The 20,275-nt window shown below is 38.7% G+C and overlaps 2 protein-coding genes across 5 annotated transcripts in view; one reads left to right on the forward strand and one right to left on the reverse strand.

The window, feature by feature from the left end:
• Positions 1-13,358, forward strand: part of cfap144 (cilia and flagella associated protein 144) — a 35,260-nt gene extending 21,902 nt beyond the window's left edge. The window contains exon 4 of the mRNA XM_080212452.1: positions 11,370-13,358. Within this exon, the coding sequence (XP_080068578.1) occupies positions 11,370-11,399 (30 nt within the window). The 3' untranslated portion in view covers positions 11,400-13,358. The remainder of the gene's footprint in view (positions 1-11,369) is intronic.
• zbtb43 (zinc finger and BTB domain containing 43) lies at positions 811-16,188 on the reverse strand. Of its 4 annotated transcripts, none has more exons than XM_080212450.1 (4): positions 16,124-16,188; positions 13,469-13,526; positions 10,279-10,377; positions 811-9,290 (listed from the first exon to the last, which is right to left on the reverse strand). In XM_080212450.1, exon 4 carries the CDS (start codon positions 9,285-9,287, stop codon positions 7,851-7,853), a length of 1,437 nt encoding a protein of 478 aa, XP_080068576.1. In that variant the 5' UTR covers positions 9,288-9,290; positions 10,279-10,377; positions 13,469-13,526; positions 16,124-16,188; the 3' UTR covers positions 811-7,850. The 4 variants fall into 4 exon arrangements, with proteins under 4 accessions (XP_080068576.1, XP_080068574.1, XP_080068575.1 ...); XM_080212448.1 differs by having other exon boundaries at positions 10,279-10,385; XM_080212449.1 differs by lacking the exon at positions 10,279-10,377.
• Positions 16,189-20,275: the final 4,087 nt, after the last annotated feature.

Genomic DNA, 20,275 nt, shown 5'->3' on the forward strand with positions numbered 1-20,275 from the left:
CGCATTATCTATTGAATAGACTGCAGCAACTGGCTAAGGCTGCTTTAACAACACCGCTGATGTCTGCAACCTCCATCAGCTAGAAGAACAAGGGAAGCAGGAGGATAGGAACATGCCAATTCAATGTCACACACACCCCGGCCTTGGACATTAATCGCTGTTCTTTCAATGTTGCTGCATCAGAATCCCTGCCTAACAACTTTGTGGGAATACTTTTATCAGATCTGAATACTGGGCCCTGATCTTTGCAGACAGATGGAACAGGTGCACACATTGCGCTTGTTTCAGCGAAACAAAATAAGCAATAGCCATTCGCCGATTCATTCTTCAGAGCGAAGCTTTGACCAATCAGGGTCAAGCTGTCTGGTTTAAATTTCAAACTAGGTATTTATTGGTCCTTTCAGCATCAATGGTGCATTCTCTATAGCAATACCTCGAACAATGAACCCACTTGCCAACCAGTCAGCACTCTTGTCACAGACATGGGATTTTTACCCTAACTTCATTGTGGGTTATGGGGAGAGGGCGGGAAAGTGGAACTGAGCCACGACAGATCAGCCATGATCTTACTGAATGGCGGGGCAGGCTCGAAGGGCTAAATGGCCTACTCCTGCTCCTATTTCTTATGTTCTTATGAAGCAGTACAACAGGAGCACTTAAGAAAAACTCTATATTCTAAAAACTAGGGACGGCCTTTCTACACCTCTCACACTACCTGACACAAGGATATACAAAAGGCATGCCTGGGAAAGGCCCAGCACAAACATGCATAGGTCAGACATAAACTTTCTTACAATACAAAATAGCAGATGTTGAATAACTGAGACTTTTTAATTTGTGTCACAGACTCATTGCTTATGCTTCACATGCATATTTCTGCAGTGTGAAAGGGGTTAAGATTATGTAATCACAACCTGGATGTTTTAGTGCCTTGGAATGCAAAATACTCTTTAATATATACAAACTTCGCATTAATGCAATAGTTCTGCAGAGCCGGTCAAGTATCATTTGATTTAATCAAGAGAGATACTAGGATCTACTTTACCATGGATTACAGTAGACCTTAACAGCTTAAACATGGGCAGAAACATGCAACTTATCATTAAGTATGACACTTCAAATGGAAATAATAATATAAATTATGAGATGATCCAAAAAAAAAATTTGACGTATTCAATACAGTCTGCATCACAGAAGTTGCTGGACAGATGTTATACAGCAAGAAGGCAAGCAGACTAATTTCAAGATTATAATAAAAGTCACCATTTATGCATTTAACATTTATGTATTCTCTCACCACAAACCCAAACAAAAGAAAATCAATTTTAACTGCCTCTCATTACATGCAAGGAGCCCTAATGTTCTGGGAAAAAAAAATTAAACACACCAGCAAGTAATTATCTGAGTCAGTTTACATTTATTTTACTATATGTAGTTATACAAACAGTCACAGTTTTCTTCTATGAGAAGAAGTTAATACCCACAGCATTGGCAATTGAAATAAACAAGCCATATACTGTATACTTATTAGAATGGAAAGAGTAGTTTAAATCACAAAGAGAAAAAATAGATTCACATAATAGCCGACATTACTGTGGTTAGTTTCAGTGTAAATTCACAGAGACAGCACTTTTTAAATAACACTGGACAAACCATGAACACTTGTGATTTAACAGTTAATAAACAACTTTGATACTAATTGTTCAGAAAGATGGTGATTGTTTATATTCAAAAACCTAACCCTCATAGGTTAAACTAACATAGAAAATCATGTAGTGACCCACTTGATTTTTAAACTGGAATAGAACACAATATCAATTTGATATGTCTTTTTGAACATTTTCTGACACATACGTGAAGTGGAGAACTGCAACATTCCAAAAAAAATGCAACCTTTGCTACACCATTTGCTAGGAAGGTCAAATGACAAGTTTTTTTATGTCGAAATTTCCTGAATACACAGCTTTTTTTACGCTTTTTGCAATTGGCTTAAAATTTGTAACTGGAAATCTCATAGCTAAGAAGTTTTCAATTTTTGTATTCCAAAGGAAGGTACTCATTAGCTGTGGACAGCTTTATCCGACAAAATAAGACTTTTCAAAGGCAAAACATTAATTTAATTCGCAGCTTCTATGTACCAAATCAGTAGCATCATAACTGATTCAAATGTAGAAGAAAACCACCGATACAACAAAGCATTTTAAAGGCCAATTATATAAACATTACTAATTAATAACATGGTGCTACTGAAAACAAAAAAAATTCCTTGTTTATCATATTGATCAGATTATGTAAGAAACATATTCTTGTTACTTGAGCTTTGAAGTCAAACAAAAAATGCCACATTTATTGAGGTGGAGGCTGTGTGTATTTACATTTTGTAACAGCTAATCAAAATCAAGAATCAAGACTTAGAAGAAAAGGTGTGTTTGTGAAACAAAAAGCCAAATTTACCACCTTCTATTCAGTCCCTATTTTGTGATATATTCTTACACATAACACAGGAAAAAAACAGAGTACGTTCAGAGCTTATTTCTGTACACAGTACCTTGATTAGGCATCATGGTTTATTCCCTTAGTTAATGACCCAAGCCCAGCACCAGAAATGTGCATGGTACTGTTCATGGATATCTGAACTTACGACATTCAAAGCTTAGCCGTGTTGACACATAAATAACAATACTTTAACACAGTGGGAAAGCTGACAAACTAGTCATGTGCAAAGGGAGGAAATCATTAAATTCACTGGAATTCCACTTGGCATCAAAAAACCTACAGTAAGTACCATTTCACACAACCTAAATTTGTTGTAGCTAGCACTTTAAACTTTTACATCCGATATTTGGTAGCATTACAATTTAACATACAGTATAGATTTATAGAGTAGCCTTTACAGAGACAAGATATCTGTTAGAAACTCACTGTATGGAGTTATACTGAATATTTATCACAGAAAAGGTCACATTTTTGAAATGATAGTAATATGAGAATGTCTCTCAAAGATAAACATGTCTTTATTGCAACAACTATTGCATTTCATCGATTAAATGCTTCAAATTATGTTTTATACATTTCTGCAATATAAATTATTTTGTTAATATCTGGTGAATGATGCCTCAAAAATGACTATGTGTCATTTTATTATATATAAAAAGTCTAAAATCAATTTATATTATTCTATGATATAAACTATCATTTTCAAAATCTGATAAACTAAAACTCTGTAATCTAATAAAATAATCAGTGCACATTTACTTACCACCTTTAACACATTTAATTCTGGATTATTTCAAAAAAGGATGAAAATGGTTAATAATGGGAAATGACAGAATAGTTGTGGATTTAAAATATTGATTTTAAGAGCTGTTAAAAAGTTTTAGTTGAAATGTAATCATTCATATTGTTCCATGCTACCTCTTGTACTTCCAAACCACGTTCTTCTTATGTTATTTGTCAAACTACATAGAGATTACTCCATTAATATGATGATGATGTCAATGGCACTTCATACATATGCAAAGCCAAAATGGAACGGTAACATCCTGTGATCAGTGACCTGAAAGAATTTTTGTTGCTGGACAGAGAATATGTGGGTGTTTGAGAGAGATAGGGAATCAAGTTGCACTCCTGCTCTCTTGAAAAAGATGGTCAAATGAGAACTGTATCTTAAATAAAACAACTGGACACAATTAGCTTTGTGCAATTAAATGCAAGTTACCATAATGAAGGACATGCTGTTCATTTCAAAAGTTTAGTTACATGTAACATATCCACAAAGTTTCAAATGTGAAGCAGACTATCTGGAGTATTGCATACAGATGCTAAATTGCTCAGCCAAAATAACTATCCCATTTCTCCACTCCTGCTGTACTTTAGGGTGTGGGGACAGCATATTGTAACATAGGAGGTACCAATATAACTTGTTAAATATGCAAAACTTATATAAAGTTAAGCTAGTCCTTTCTAATAATCAACTCCACGTAAAGACAATCTGCTAAAACTTTACAGTTAACAGTAGTAGCAAATGAGTGATTTATAAAGAGTTTTGAACAGGTTCACTGGAAACCCGTTTAAAATGGGAGGAATTCATGATTTTAAACATCACTTAGCTGTACACTGCTGACACCAAATATCCAGCAATGTTTGGGACTGTAATTTGTAATATGGCACGTTTTAAATTAGTACTAGACTCAGTTATTGTTCACAAGTGGATTATTAAAATAGATAAATCAAGTAGGAGTAGTTGATCTTTGTTCTGGGAAAATGGTGGCATAGTGATACTGTCACTGGACAGCTAATCCAAAGATAATGCTTTGGGGACATGGGTTCAGATCCCACCATGGCAGATGGTGAAATTTGAATTTAATAAAGATCTGGAATTAAAAATCTAATGATGACCATTAAATCATTGTCAATTGTTGTAAAAACCCATATTGTTCACAAGTGTCCTTTAGGAAAGTAAATTTATTATCCTTGCCTGGTCTGACCTACATATGTCTCCAAACCTACAGCGATACTCTTAAATGCCCTTAAGAATGGTCAAAAAATGCTGGCCTAGCCAGCAATGCCCACATCCCATGAACAAATAAGAAAATTAGATTGGGGTTGATTTTTAAAAGTACTGGTATAGGGGTATAAAATGTCTTGGATGTTTTGTTCTCAGGGTTTTGTTTTCAAGGAGTTAAGTCATGCAGGTTTGTGGGATTCTTGCACTGGATTACAGTGGAGAGGGAGTCAAATAAAGTTGACGGCTTGTAGCTCATTATGGTGTACCCTTTGCTTTATTCTAGAATTTAGTAGTTACAAGAAAGGACGTACAGTGGAAAGTACAAAGATTAAACAATCCTTCAGTCTCTCTCTGTCAAAGCACAAATAGATCCTTTCTCCCTCACTCCAGTTTCCACCAATCAATTGTGCATGACATTTTGATAAATCCTGCTGGTACTGGAAAATGTTTCAATGGCAGACTTCGGTCATTTACATCACTAATCTTTTACTTGATCCCAATATATGTAATTACAGAAATCAACTTTTAAAAGTATCAAAAGACTGAAAGGCACCCTGTAAATTAAACACAATGGAGTATATTTTAAACATGCTGCCTAGCCATAAAACTGGCATTGTGGATTGGTCATCCATTAGAGGAACTATCCAATTTTTATATCCACTGAAACTAATGTATATAAAAAGTATGGGTGCACTCTCCATTAGGCAGCTAATCTGCAATGTTAAGATTATACCCAGATTAAAATCATGACAAGTTAAAATTTACATCATGTGTCTATAACACCTTCGAGTTCACATCTGCCTAAACTGTTAAATGAGATTAACAAAGGATGATTTTTTTTTAAGAAAGCAAATTAGATTAGATTCTTAATAATGGGCAGAAACCAATTACTGGTATACATGTTCTTTTCATCTTAAGGCACACTAATTAACTAAGCCTGGAGACCTTAGCCTAAAGTTAGAGACCTTCAAACTGTATTAAAATATTTCTAAATTTTGAGCTGTCTAAAATTATACAACCAGTAAGCTTGCTGGTGTGTGTCCAGCTAGAGTGATGTTAGCCAGCCTCAAGTGACACACACGCCCATCCACATCCTACCAATGAATCAGTGTGGCTGATCCATCAACAAAAGCATACTGAAGTACACCTGACCTTCCAAACTCAGATATCAGATTAGTATCTGGTTTCAAGTTCTCATGGAGAGCTGTCTCAATTTGGAGCTAAACAAGATGAAGCAACGCTTCCCAAACTTTTTCCCAGTTTGATCCCATCTTAATGAGTCCAGACTTCATGTAACCCCCAGAATGAGAATGTGGGGCTATGAGAGTTGTTGGCAGTTGATTATTAATGCAATTGGAACGGTGCAATTAATGTAGAATTGGATCTGATTAATAATCAGGATCCTATTACATCAATATAATAGTACTCTAAGCACTGAAATAAGAGGATCCTCATTACTGATGTAATAGGATTCTGATTATTAATGTGATAGAATCCTGATTATTAATGCAGCGTGATCCCAATTATTGATGCACAGTGATCTCAATTATTGAAGAAACAGTTTTTCCACACAAAAAACTCAACACTTGCCTTTTTACAGTTTAGTTTTTTTGCAGCAACAATCAGGCCTCAAATAGTAGTCCATTAGGCCACAACCACCAACAAAATAAACAATCATTTAAAGGGACTCGCTACATTTGCTACAACTTACATTAATCACATCAGGGCACGGTGTTTACAGCTAAACTATTGCTTCAGTTATTGCAAATTAACAATTCAACTGTTTGCGCCTTTGTTTTAAAAAGGGGTTGTCTAAAGTTCCAAAGTATTTCATTTCCAGGCTCACTTGAGTCCTACTGTCTAACTACAAGAATGGGAAATTGGAATGCATGTATAATATTCAAGTCTTTCACATAAAGCAGGACATCACTGGCTATTTTCAATAAAACAATTAACATCAGATAACTTCCTATGCACATTTGCAAACTATTAAATATCTATTGGTGGGACCAAAAAGCTGTTCCAATGAATGCTGCACTTTGGGTTTTGGAGCTGCTGGAAAGGAATTTTCTGTTGTATTGGTTTCTCCCATCCTTTTTCCTTCCAGAGCCAATGTCTTATTATTGTGTCATAAATTCAATGTTATATTAAAGGAAATCTTTTTTACTTATCCAATTGATAATTGATTATTTAAAGCATCAATTAGACTGACTGATAACTCCATCCTTATCTAATACTTGTTCTCAACATTTACTCAGCTTGAGATAAAATAACTGCAAATATGTACAGTATGTAAATAAAAAATATACTATCGGTCAACTACCTTTGTTATTCTCAATTTGCTGCACATTTAAGTTATTCAAAGCCAGTATCAACTGAGATAAGTTTGTAGCGCACTGCAAAGCTATCAAGAAAAATTATTAAATGTGTCAAATGTTCCAATGTTACTCAAAAGTTTTCCTGAACTATTTCTCATCATCCAACATCTCAAATAAAAAATCTGGCTGAAAGATCTCAGCAATTTGAATGACTGTTGTAGTTTGCATTTCTATGTATTTTGCAAACTGATCTGCTGCCTATTTATATAAAAGAAAAACATTTGGAACCAATTAACACCAAGGGTCTGACCTAACTGTTAATCCTCAAGACCCAAATATAATTTTTTTGAGAATCAAGCTCAAGAACACAGCAATTGAAATGAAATTGCCACTAAAGTGCCCCTTTCAGCCTTTGAGTATAAAATCATAGAATGGTTACACAACACAGAAGCAGGCCATTCGGCCTGCCATGTCTGTGCAGGCTCTCTGCAAGGTCAACGTGATTGTAGACAATTTTCACTGTTGGTTTTCATGCAAGCGATTAAAAGTAAAGTCACTTTAAACTGCTCCTTCAAAACTCTGTGTTACACAGAATTGTCTTTGTGAGTTGAACAGCATTCTTACACATAGCACTCCCAGTCTAAACTCAACAGTATTGGTGTGCAAATGGGGCTTACAATGTTACTAATGTAACATTTCATTCAAACTCTATTCTTGGATTTTGCTTTATCTTCTTTCCATTCATTTCAATATATTTGTAAGGCTCAACTCTTCATTTCAGTTCACCAAGAGTCACATAATTGTGCAATATTTAAGTGTAACACTACTGGAAAATGATTTTGGTTAAATAAGTGTTGTCATGGTACCAACACATCTCTAACAGACTGCCAGGCTGTCACTACTGAGACTGTTGATTTTCTACTGGATATGAGAACACCACTGAATGAGTCAAAAGCACTTATAACATTTTCACTACATCAAGTACCATATATAATTTCACTGAGCCAGTTGGCCCATAAGTTGTGTCAGCGGACATCAGGTACCTGATATAGCTTAGTGCATGATGTCACATGACGATGGAAACTGTCACGCCACATGAATTTCTTACTGCAGATGTGGCACTCATACGGTTTAATGCCAGTGTGAATCTTCATGTGGCCGACAAGATGGTGCTTCATTTTAAATTTCTTACCACAAACACCACAACCATAAGGCCGCAGACCAAGATGCATGCTCATGTGCCGATCTCGCTGGCTCTTGTGAGTAAAGTTTTTGCCACATTGGCAGGGGTAAAGTTTGTAAACAACAGCTGTGAAGCCATTGTGAGAGATCTTTTCGCTGACACCTGTTCCTAGTTCAGATTCAATGCCGTACCCTGGCAACCGATTCACCTGCATTTCAGCAGCTGCTAAAGGGTCCTGATGCTGCCCACTGACATTTATATCGCCTTGATCAGCTGAAAATTCATCCAGTGATGAACCATAGTAATCAACCTGTTCATTATAGGAACTATGCTCACGGCTTTCTTTAAATATCTCCTGGGTTTTGGCAGCAACAATATTAAAGCTGTCATCGATGCTAGAAGATTGGATTACTGGCTCAGCCTGAGTAATATTTTCTGATTCAGAGATACGTTGCTCTTCAGCAGTAGGGTGGATTGTTCCATCACCGTAATCCTGTTCAAATTTTTCTTGTTTTACATACACCCACCGTTTGTGAGGCATTATACTAGGTTGACTATAAATTGGCTTGCCATATGGGCATTCTGCAGTATCACTTGCTCCTTCCTCACCATCCTGGCTGTTCATTTCTGTACTTAAATGATCATGTTCCCCAGAAGAATTGCTAGGAAGGTTGTCATGATCCATTAATTGGGGCGATGACATGTCATCCTCTTTGGGACTCTCTCCATCATTTTCCTCAGCCTTTGAATCCCCATTCACATTTCTATGGAACTCGGGTTGCCCCATAGCTCCAAGTTCTGAAGGTTCTACTGGACCATTAAAATTGCTGCTACTGGGTGACTGATGGTCATTCAAGTGATTCGACTTCTGATAATGAACTGCTGGGCACACCTTTAAAAGTTCTGTACACTTATCTACAACATGCCACATTTGAAGAAAGCTTGCCACTGTTAAGTAACTGACAATGTCAGTGGCTGGCAGTACAAGTCTCCCTGTGTAGCAAAACAACAAAACATTTTCAAATGCCTTTGGATTCATTACATCTGGTAAAAGGATTCGATTACTATTCTTCAGCAGTACCTGATCACAAAAATAAGGTGAAGTGGCAGCGAGGACAGCCCTATGGGCCCTGAATAAATGGCCTTGGACTTGAATAGCAATGTCGCATAACTGTCCCTCTTGACGCTGTTGATTTAACTTCTGTAGTAGAGTATTCGTAAAATTTGGGAATTCCACATGAAAAAAATTAGTTGCTAGCTCCATCGTGGATGAAAGCATATACTGTTCAAAACACAAGACAATAAATACATTAAAATGATTTTGGAAAAAGCTAATGTTATGCTGATAATCAAAAGGTCATTCTGAAAAAGTTATTCCTCTTAGCCTCAGAAATTTGTTTAAATATAATATTTGTTCTCTAGCTGAATTCATTCAGAAATGAAGCCTTAGATCATTTGAAGTGCAAATCAAAGCCAAATCTTTCCTCTGATTTGGAAACCATATTTGTGTTGACTTCCTCCCATCACAAAAGTTTTACAATGATAGAGATGATAGGTGAGTAGGCGGTGGGATGACTCCATGCAGAAGAAATGGCAGAATTAAATTATATAATGCACTTAAATAATGAAAACATCTGCAATTATAATTTGTTTTTAAAAATAAAAGCAACAGGGAAACTCTTTTAACAAATGGAAAGATTTATGATCTGTGTGCACACACATTGTAAAATCATTAGAGTGTAAGCTACACTCCCATCTTACAAAGGCCTGTCCTCATAGAACCATGGAATCCCTACAGTGCTGTGCAGAAGGAAACCATTCAGCCCATCAAGTCTGCGAAAGCGCTTCTTACCCAGGCAGCAGTACTAATCACTGTGCCACCATGTTGCTTCTGTTGATATTGCTTTGAAACTTACATTAATACCTAATTGAAATAATCCTTTCTATTTGTTTCTGTGAATGTCGTAATTAAGTGCTGTTTTCTGTTATTTAAATCGGAGTAATTCAGATTTAGAAATTGGGAGCACTGAATGTCCTGGAGATTCCCACTGAAACTATGAACTTTACAGCACTTATATATTTATCTACAGCAATAATTTTAACACTCAGTTATATCAAATTGAATCTGAGTTGATCAAATCTTCTGCTCAAATAATTAACTTTTGAAAGTAAGGATTTCACCTCGACTGGGTCAACTCCACTCAAAGCAGGATTATGCATGTGCAAGAACGCAATATCGTGAACACTATTTTCCATTTCAAAATGCTTACCCCTGTTAATCATTTTTAAATGCAGATTTTACTTTCACATTTCTTATTCATTTTCTTGGACAGCATGAGAATTGATAGTCCAGTGTAAGAGATCCAATCCTGCACAACTCAAGAGAATGTTCTCATGTTATTTTGCATGCATGTACTTTCCACTCAAGATTAAAACAAATTATTAAAATGTTTAGGCAAGATCATTATATATGCTTTCCTATGGATTGTTGGGCAAATAAGGCAGTGAGGAACCAATCCAAATGAGGGGAAAAATCTGATGGTGTAGCTTAGTCTGGAATTAAAACATTGGTTTTGAATTTTGAGCTGAAACAATGCTCTAATTTTGATGGTACTGTGCATTTCAACTCTACACTATCCAAATGCTTGAACATGCACATTCATGCCCAGAGTGATGATTTGTTACACCTTTACTGCAGGGTTGCTGTTTCTCATTAGCTGGCTGATGATCTCAATATAACTAACAATTATTTAATACAGAGCAGATATTATTCGAGTTTTGGTATTCACAACATTTATTTTTCAATTTTAAAATGCTACAGGTGGAAACTTTCATCTAAAAAATTGATCCATGCTGAATGTGTTTAGAATGAATTCATCTTTCTCAGCCCTTGGTCTTTTCCATTTATTGATATTGGTTTGATGGCATAAAAATAACAACAGTAAACCAGAAATAGTCTATTTTATAACATTTAAAATCAAACGCGTCTTCTCCACCCTGCATGCACCCCACATCACTCCACCCCCCCACGACTCCACCCCCCGTGCTCCCACCTTTCAACATTCCAAAGAGACTATTCTTCCCATGACATTCCAGTCCACTCTTCCGCACCACCAACACTTCCCCTTTCCCAGCATTTTCCCATTCATTTACATGAGTTGCAATCTCTGCCCTTTCACCTCCTCCTTGCCCACTGTTTAGGCCTCCAAAGATTCCTTCTGGGTGAAAAAGTGAGGTACCTGTACAGCATATTATACTGTATTTGATTCTTGTACAGTAAGTAGTCTCCTGCACATTTGGGAGACAAAATGCAGATTGGATGATAACTTTGCTGAACACTTCCATTCAATCTATTTTCCAGATGTGTGCCCCTGGCCACTGGTCACTTTAATTCTTCAACCCACTCTGCTCTGACATCTCTGTTCTCAACCTCCTGACCATTCTCATGGAGCTGAACGCAAGATTGAGGAACTGCACTTTAATAATCTATTTAGCATGTTACATGCTTAAAATTGCAGATAATTTGAACAGCTGCTCGTGACTGCACCATTTCCCACATGTTTGGGCTGGTGTTTGGGGTAGGGATCTGCTGTCAATAGACGACTGAAGAAATGTTTCATACTCATGGTATCAACCTGTATTTTTTTTTGTGATAGCAAGCAAGTTTTGCAAAGTTTCCTGTGTTTCCCTACTCCTCTGATGTTCAGTTGTAACCACTTATTCTTTCTCTGGAATCATCTGTTGTTTTTCAACCTGTTCCATTATCTCCTCCCTTTTGCCATTTAATAATTTCTGCTCTCACCTCATCGAAGATCCCCCCCCCACCTTGGTCCTTCCCTATGCCCAACCTCTCCTCCAAATTTTCCCCAGCTCTGTACTTGCTTGAAAGTTATCTGACCTGAAACATTAAAGTTTTGTCCTCAATCAACGCTACCTGACTTGCTGAGTATTTCCAGTATTTTCTGTTTTAATTTAAAACTGTCTTTTGCTTTTATCTAAGCTGCTATTAAGGTCACCATCATTGAGCCAAAAAGAATTGTTTACATCACTTTGTCACCAGCATTGAATGTTTTAATACCTATGGATGGTCCCTGAACTAGTTAGATTTTCAGCAGCTCCTAGTGACATACTGTTTGCACAGCTGAGTCTAGCATCAGCTCGGATTCAATTTTCAATGTCTATGAGAGATCTTTATCAGCAATCTCAATCAGAAATTAGTTCATGGTGTAATATAAATAAACAGCACTTAATTAACTCCTCAAATTCCAACAAATATTGTGTTTTTGAATACACTGGTGGAAGAGTGTCATTTTGTTAGTTAATCAATTTTAAATTCTCCACAACAGAGAATGCTTTAAGTACTCTTGTTGCACTTGTAAACATAATACAATAAATTGACAAGGAATCAGAACCTCTGTACAGCTTCTATCATTATCATGATCTTTCTGTTTTATTAATACCAGAAGAAGGCCAACGTTCCCCTAAAGAAACAGGGGCAGCACAGTAGTTAGCACTGTTGCCTCACAGCGCTAGGGTCCTAGGTTCAATTCCTGCTTCGGGTCACTGGCTGTGTGGATTTTGCACCTTGTCCCAGTGACTGCGTGAGTTTCCTCCCATAGTCCAAAGATGTACAGGTTAGGTTGATTGGCCATGCTAAATTAACCCTAATGTTAGGGGGATTAACAAGGTAAATAAGTGGAGTTGCGGGAATAGAGGGTCAGTACAGACTTGATGAGGCGAACGGCCTTCTTCTGTACGGTAGGGATCCTATGAAACAGTATTATCCATCCGCCCTTGCTTCCATCCTACGTCTGCACTGCACTTACTTCAAGAAACATTGCAAAAGATCTTCCTCAAACATATTTTTCCAGAACCTAAAACTAGAACTCTTCACTCAGTCGTTCTATGCTACACTTAATCCTCAAGCTTTCTGTCACCCATTGATTAATTTGTGGTCCTCTCAATTTGACTTTATTAGTGCCTGTGCCCCGGGCTTTATCCCTCCACCTTGTTTTTTAAAGGATAAAATATCTCTTCCAATAGCTGTAACACAAATAATCTGATCTTTTCATATATCATAATTCGTCATTTTAATTTGGTTAATTTCCCCCTGCCGAAGTATACCCTACAGACATGGTTTAGTGCATCGTAAACTGTTACACGCAGCAGTGATAATAATGTGAAATAATGTTTTACTGTTGAAAATGGAGGCATACAGCAGCTTTAAATAGCAACTCAATTCAAATAACTTCATGCTTGAGATGGCACGGAGCACCATGGTAAGTTGTTTTGTGAAGCTGAATAACCGTGCTGATGTGGGAAACTGCATGTAGCTCACCAAATGTTAAAAAATACTGAACACAGCCATCAAGGTGCCTCCATCTTCTTCAAACTGTTCATCAAATGCAAATCTCGAAGTACAATCAATCAATGCAGCGCATTTCTATACAGAAGATTCACCTTGATGCCTTGTTAGGTACTGCACCATCTCCAATCATTCCAGGACAGGGATTCTAAGCTGCAGAAAAATTCCACACAAATGCACTGAAACTCTTTCTTTACATCAGCTCAGAACTGAATGCAAAATCTATCTGCTTTTTGGATTTCAACATTAAAACTGGACAATTTCAGCTAAACATATATTAAAACTTATGTTTTCCAAATTTGGCATCCAAGCAATTTGTCTTGATGTAATAAACAAGAATTTACCAAATTAGAACTGGCGTATAATTCAATTTCGTCATAAGAAAACTACTGTCTGGTGATTGTAACAGTGTTCCCTTCGGTTAACAATTTGGATGCAAAGTCATTGGTGCAACCACATCGCCAGTATTGTGTTCACTTCCACAGTACAGAAAGGATGTTGAAAGCAAAGAATGATTGAGGGGCTGGAAGGTTTGAACTAGAGGGACTAATTATGTAAATTAAGCATGTAACTGCTGAGTTTAGGATTCTAGAAAAAGAGACAGGTAAGGTAGACCACAATGAGTAATTTCACCTTGTCCAAGCAATAAAACCAGAGGACATAACCTGTGTTTTTTTTTCCAGCTCAGCTATGCCTACCACAAGATGATTATTTTTATTGAAACCATCTTCTGTGGTGGGATTCAAGCCAGGAACCCCAGACACTGCTCTAGGTTTGTGGTTCACCAGTTTAGTGACATATACTACACAGCCACAGAAGGAATCCTTTAAAGATGGCTAAATTTAAAACAAATCTGAGAGAGTAATTGGTCAATCAATGGAACAGATTCTGTCGAGATGATGGATTAGTTAGTGTTGAATTCAAAACTCAACAAATTTATTTCAGAAAATGACATTTTGTGATACAGTATGAGTAATTAGAAGCACTATCTGTGTTAAGTGTAGCATGCTTGATAAGAAGGTAACTTTAGACCTACAGTTCTCAATGCTCTTGGCCACTTGTGCTTGTGTTATGTCTTGGTTCTGATGTAGTTTAAGCAATGGAGATTGATTGCTATGATTTGTGATCTTGGTCTTTTTCCATCTTCTAAGTTCTATCTTCCTATTCTTAGCTATTCTCAGAATGTGATGGGTCATTCTTTCATAATAAACAAGACTTGGATGGAGTTTAAAAGCAGCGAGATTATGTAGCAGCTGTATAAGGTGCTGGTGAGGCCACACCTGGAGTACTGTGTAGTTTTGGTCTCCTTACTTGAGAAAAGAATATACTGGCACTGGAGATGGAGTAGAGAGAGTTGGCTTATGAGGAGAGACTGAGTAGACTGGGGCTATAGTCATTGGAAGTCAGAAGAATGAGGGGAGATCATATGGAAACAAAAGATTATGAAGGGAATAGATAAGATACAAGCTGCGAAGTTGTTTCCACTGGTGGGTGATACTAGAACTAGGGGGAAAAGCCTCAAAATAAGAGGAAGCAGATATAGAACTGAGTTGAGGAGGAACTTCTTCTCACAAAGGGTTGTGAATCTGTGGAATGCCCTGCCCAGTGAAGCAGCTGAAGCTACCTCATTGAATGTTTTTAAGGCAAGGAAGATAAATATTTAAACAGTAAAGGAATTAAGGGTTATGGTAAGCAGGCGGGTAAGTGGAGCTGAGTCCAAAAAAAAATTAACCATGATCTTATCAAATGGCGGAGAAAGCTCGAGGGGCCGGATGGCCTACTCCTGCTCCTAATTCTTATGTTCAACTCCAGGGAATTATGAATAGGTATTTCAAGAAACTTTCATTACAAAATTTTCATAATCAAGATGAAAATGAATTTGCTGGATATAATTCAAGTTGATTTTCCAAATTGGGTAGTGCATATTTTTGAAAACAACCTACTGCTAGAATTTGAATGTTTAACTACAAAAAACTAATAAACAACCCTCCTCCCCCACCATTTTGAATTGTAATTTAAAATTGGGAAGGAAATGTAATTGTTGGATTTGAAGATAATCAAATTATAAATCAGTTTCAATCCATCAATTCTTGTTGATTTCTCAAGAAATACATTTTTGACAATTAAAGTTAATTGACTTTTTAAAAACAACTACAGGATCTTGACAGAATTAAACGCTACATAGACTTATTTTTCATTGACTTATTGACCATGGTAACATCCATTACTACTTGCTTGCTCACAACCGAGGTTCGACTGATAGGTAATTCACGCCCCGCCCATTCTAGGCTGCAGCCGCCCCGCCCCCCTCTAGATCTGATTGGCCAGCCGCCCCTCCGCCAACATCGGGTTCCGATTGGCCCGTCGCTCTATCAATTAACCCACCCCGCCCAATGAGGGTACAGAACTCACACGCATTCGAACGAGACGTTTGCCAATCATCAGGGGGCGGCCAATCACACCAAACAGCCCGCCCTCCCCTGGCTCGAGACGTCAACAACCGTTGATTTCCCCCCCCACCCCCAACAGTCGCGAGAGAGAGGCCTTCGCAACCTCACGTCAAACCGGGCCGAGGGCGGACAGGACAAAGCGGGGAGGCCCCTTGCCTGGCAGCAGCAACTACAAAAAATTAAAACAACGGAACATTCGACCAACTTCGTCCTCACAGCCGCAGACCGCCCGCCCTTATTTCCCCGATCGGGGAGTGAGTGCCCGGCGCCCGTTGCCCGCTGCGCGCCGCCCTCGCCTACCTGTCAGCCTGCCTTCACCTGAGAGCTCCCAGCGCCAGCGCCCCCCCCACCTCCCGACACCCGCGCCTACGTCACGTACTCACGTGACCGCAGCCGCACGCAGTCTATGTAAACAAACGGAGCCGAGTGGCGCGCATGCGCGCCCATCGTCTTCCAGCTGAGTGGGAGCTTAACCTCTTCCCACTCCACTGTCTACTTACTGTATGCTGCATGTGCATTGTATGGCAGTGCAACGTTTTGCATTCCTATGTATCATAGCATACCTACAGTGCAGAAGGAGGCCACATTACCCATCGAGTTTGCATTGACTCTGACAGCATCCCTGTAACCCTACATATTTTGATTTGATTTATTTTTGTCACGTATTAGCAATGCAACATTTTGCATTACTATATATCATAGAATGCCTACAGTGCTTGGCTCATCAAGCTTGCGTTGACTCTCTGGCAGCACCGCACCCCACCCCTGTAACCATATATATTTGATTTATTGTTGTCACATGTGTTAACATGCAGTGAAAAGTATTGTTTCTTGTGCACTATACAGGCAAAACATACCATTCACAGAGAAGGAAATGAGAGAGTGCAGAATGTAGTGTTACAGTCATAGCTAGGGTGTAGAGGAAGTTGAATTTAATGCAAGGTAGGTCCATTCAAAAAAACTGATGGCAGCAGGGAAGAAGCTGTTCTTGAGTCAGTTGGTACATGACCTCAGACTTTTGTATCTTTTTGCCCCCCACCAAACTTACATTAAGGGTTTTAAAGTGCTGCAGGAATCCTGTCCATGTTCTATTTGTGGCAAATAAAATGCTGCACAGTCACTGGACTGCAAGAAACTACAAAGGGTCATGAACGAAGCTCAGTCCATCACTCAAACCAGCCTCCCACCCACTGATACTGTCTATTCTTCCCACTGCCTCAGAAAAGCAACTGGACATACTCTCTTCCACCTTCTTCTGTTGGGAAAAAGGAACAAAAGCCTGAGAACATGTACCACTGAATCAAGAACAGTTTCTTCCCTGCTGCCGTCAGACTTTTGAGTGGACCTATCTCACATTAAGCTAATCTTTTTCTTCGTCCTCGCTATGACCGTATCACTACATTCTGCGCTCCTGTCCTTCTCTATGAATGGTATGCTTTGTATAGCCTGCAGGAAACAATACTTTTCACTGCATACTAATACATGTGACAATAAATCAAATCAAATCATCTGTCACTTTTTACATGCAATAGTAAAAAAGAACTGTTTTTATATCACACATTTTGTAATTTTGCACTTTTGTTTACATGTGATGTGAACAGGAAGGGAGTGTTTGGGAAATGAGGTGAAGCTTAGCAAAACACCTGGAAAAATGTGCACAAGGAAGACCAAGATGGCAAGGACGGATAACATCAGAATGAGGACTGGCCTCGCTCTAGGCCAGGCAGTGAGAAGAGCAGAGAGTTGAAGTCAATGGGGAAAAATTGCTCATAGTGCAGCCTACCCTCGGAATGAGAATGGATATGAGATATCCCAAAGCACTCTACAGGCAATGAAGATTCATTCAGTGTTACAAGAAACATGGCACAACAAGAGTCCACTAAACACGATGTCATTATTTGTTTTAGTGGTGTTAGTTGTGGGCTGGCACACTGGTGAGAACTCCCTGCCGTTAGCGACCACTTGCATTTAACATTGAAAAATGTCTAAACGTGTTTCGCGGAGGTGTAATCCACCAAAATAGACCGTGAGACAATGAAAGGGATATTGGAAAAATACTGAAATGTTTGTTCAGAGGTATTTTAAAGAAAGCCTCAAAGGAAGAAAAGAAGGTGGTGATGATTGAGGAATAAATTAATGTTGACAACCATTCCTGCTTTTCCAGGAGTCTCCATAGAGGAAATGTTCCTGGACACTCAAAAAGTGACCCAGGAGATTAACATATCCAAAGGCTAGGGAAGTGGGGGAGAAGACTTGGATATGGGTAGGGGTTGATTTTGAGATCTCCTGTATGAGAGGAAGGGTGGTAAATGCTTCAAAAGGAGTGAGGTATGATATACAGTCCTGGTTCTGCAAACAGTGTGGTCAGTGCCATCATTCCAACTGTTGGGTAACTATAATGTCCACCAGGTCAGACAGTACTCCTATTAAGCAAATCATGAGTCTGTGGCATACATCAGACCCTGGTTTCATTTTACATAGAATTTACAGCCATTTGGCCCAACAGACTAATTCCAGTATTCTTTACATGAGCCTCCTCACACCTTAATTCATCTAACTCAATCAGCATGTCTTAACCATTCTCTCTTGTACACTTATCTAGCTTCTCCTTCGATCCTGACTGAGTGGAATGTACCCTATGCACATTCTGCACAGTGTCAGATATAGATGGGCTGCTCAGATGGGCAGAAGTGTGGCAAATGGAATCTATCCCTGAAAAGTGGATTGATAAGGCAAGGGAACACAATGAACGGTAGTAGGGCACTAGGAAATGCAGAAGACCAGAGGGACCTTGGGGTGCATGTACAAGGATCCGTGAAGGCAACAGGATCGGTGGTAAGGAGGCATTTGGATACTTGCCTTTATTAGCCGAGGCACAGAATAGAATATAGGGAGGTTTTGATGGAACTGTATAAAATGCTTGTTAGGCCACAGCTAGAGTAATGTGTACATTTCTGGTCACACTATAGGAAGGATATACTTGCACTAGAAATGGTGCAGAGGAGCTTCACCAGGATGTTGCGTGGGTTGGAGCATTTCAGCTATGAAAAGAAGCTGGTTAGGCTGGAGTTGTTCTCCACAGAGCAGAGAAGGCTGAGGGAGGGATATGTTTGAGATGTGTAAAATTATGAGGGAAATAGATAGGGTAGATAGGAAGAAACTTTTCCCCTAAGTAAAGGGATCAATAACTGGGGGGCATAGGTTTAAAGTAAGGGGCAGAAAATTTAGAGGGAATTTGAGGAAAACCTTTTTCACTCTGAGTGTAGTGGGAATCTGGAACTCACTGCCTGAAAGGGTGGTAGGGGCGGGAACCCATTAACATTTAAGAAACATTTGGATGAGCACTAAAAACGCCATAGCATACAAGGCTATGGACCAAGTGCTGGAAAGTGGGATTAGTGTAGACTGGTATTTGATGGCTGGTGCAGACACGACGGACCGAAGAACCTCCTTCTGTGCTGTAAAACTTTCTGACTTCATGGCTGAATTGATTGTAACTTAAACCCCACGTTTCTGCTTACCCCCATAACCTTTCACCCCCTTGTTAATCAAGAATCTATCTAGCTCTGCCTTAAAAAAAATTCAAAGATTTTGCTTCCACTGTTTTTCAAAACTCCATGGAGTGAATTTTCCCATTCCACTCACCATGGGAATCATAGTAGGCGAGGGGCAGACCATGTAAAGGTCCATTACCCTCGGGCAGGATTTTCTGGTTCCGAGGTGAACCCAGATGGAAAATTCAACCCTATGACAGTTCAGCTACAGAGGAGGTCAAAAGGTAAATATTTCTTATTGTGGGAGGGATGCTCCTTTAGCCTCAACCAAAGCCACTTCCATTATATGTTGTTTTAAGTTTAGTGAACTTGAATGAGTAAATGTATCTAAACAGACTATAAACCGTTCTGAAGTGACAACAAAATATTCAGCAAGCTGTTTCAAAGGAATCAGAATTCTGTCTGCTGCTACTCATGTTAAAATGTTGAAAAGTACTTGGGGAAAAAAAATGCAGTTTGAAGGCTGCAGAACGTATTCAGCCCAGCAACCGAAGCATTGACAACCTGAGACATCGGTCATTACAGAATGTAACAGGATTATAGTCACACACAGGGCTTTTGGATTACTATATTTTCAAAGAGCAGGAATGCAGAAACAAAGAACAGGAACACAATGAGTTTATGATCACTCACTGTGATGTATTTAGTTCTAGTCTCCTCTCTGCATAATGCATTCCCTACCTGTGTCTGGACCTCTTCCAATGCTATCCTGTCCTGAGACCTGAAGGTGATATGCCGAATTCTACATTTTTCAGGAGGAGTGGAGAACCAGTGTTAGAACATTAGAAAGTAGTCCCGCAGTTCCGAAATGACCTGAGGGCTTGCATTGCCCATGTGCCTAAAAGCCCAAGGGAACTCGCTGCTTTACAAACCGGCCAACTCTTGCTCATTTGTGTTG

This window comes from Carcharhinus amblyrhynchos, chromosome 25 (genome assembly GCF_965287045.1).
Source record: "Carcharhinus amblyrhynchos chromosome 25, sCarAmb.v2.hapA, whole genome shotgun sequence".
Lineage (NCBI taxonomy): Eukaryota > Metazoa > Chordata > Chondrichthyes > Carcharhiniformes > Carcharhinidae > Carcharhinus > Carcharhinus amblyrhynchos.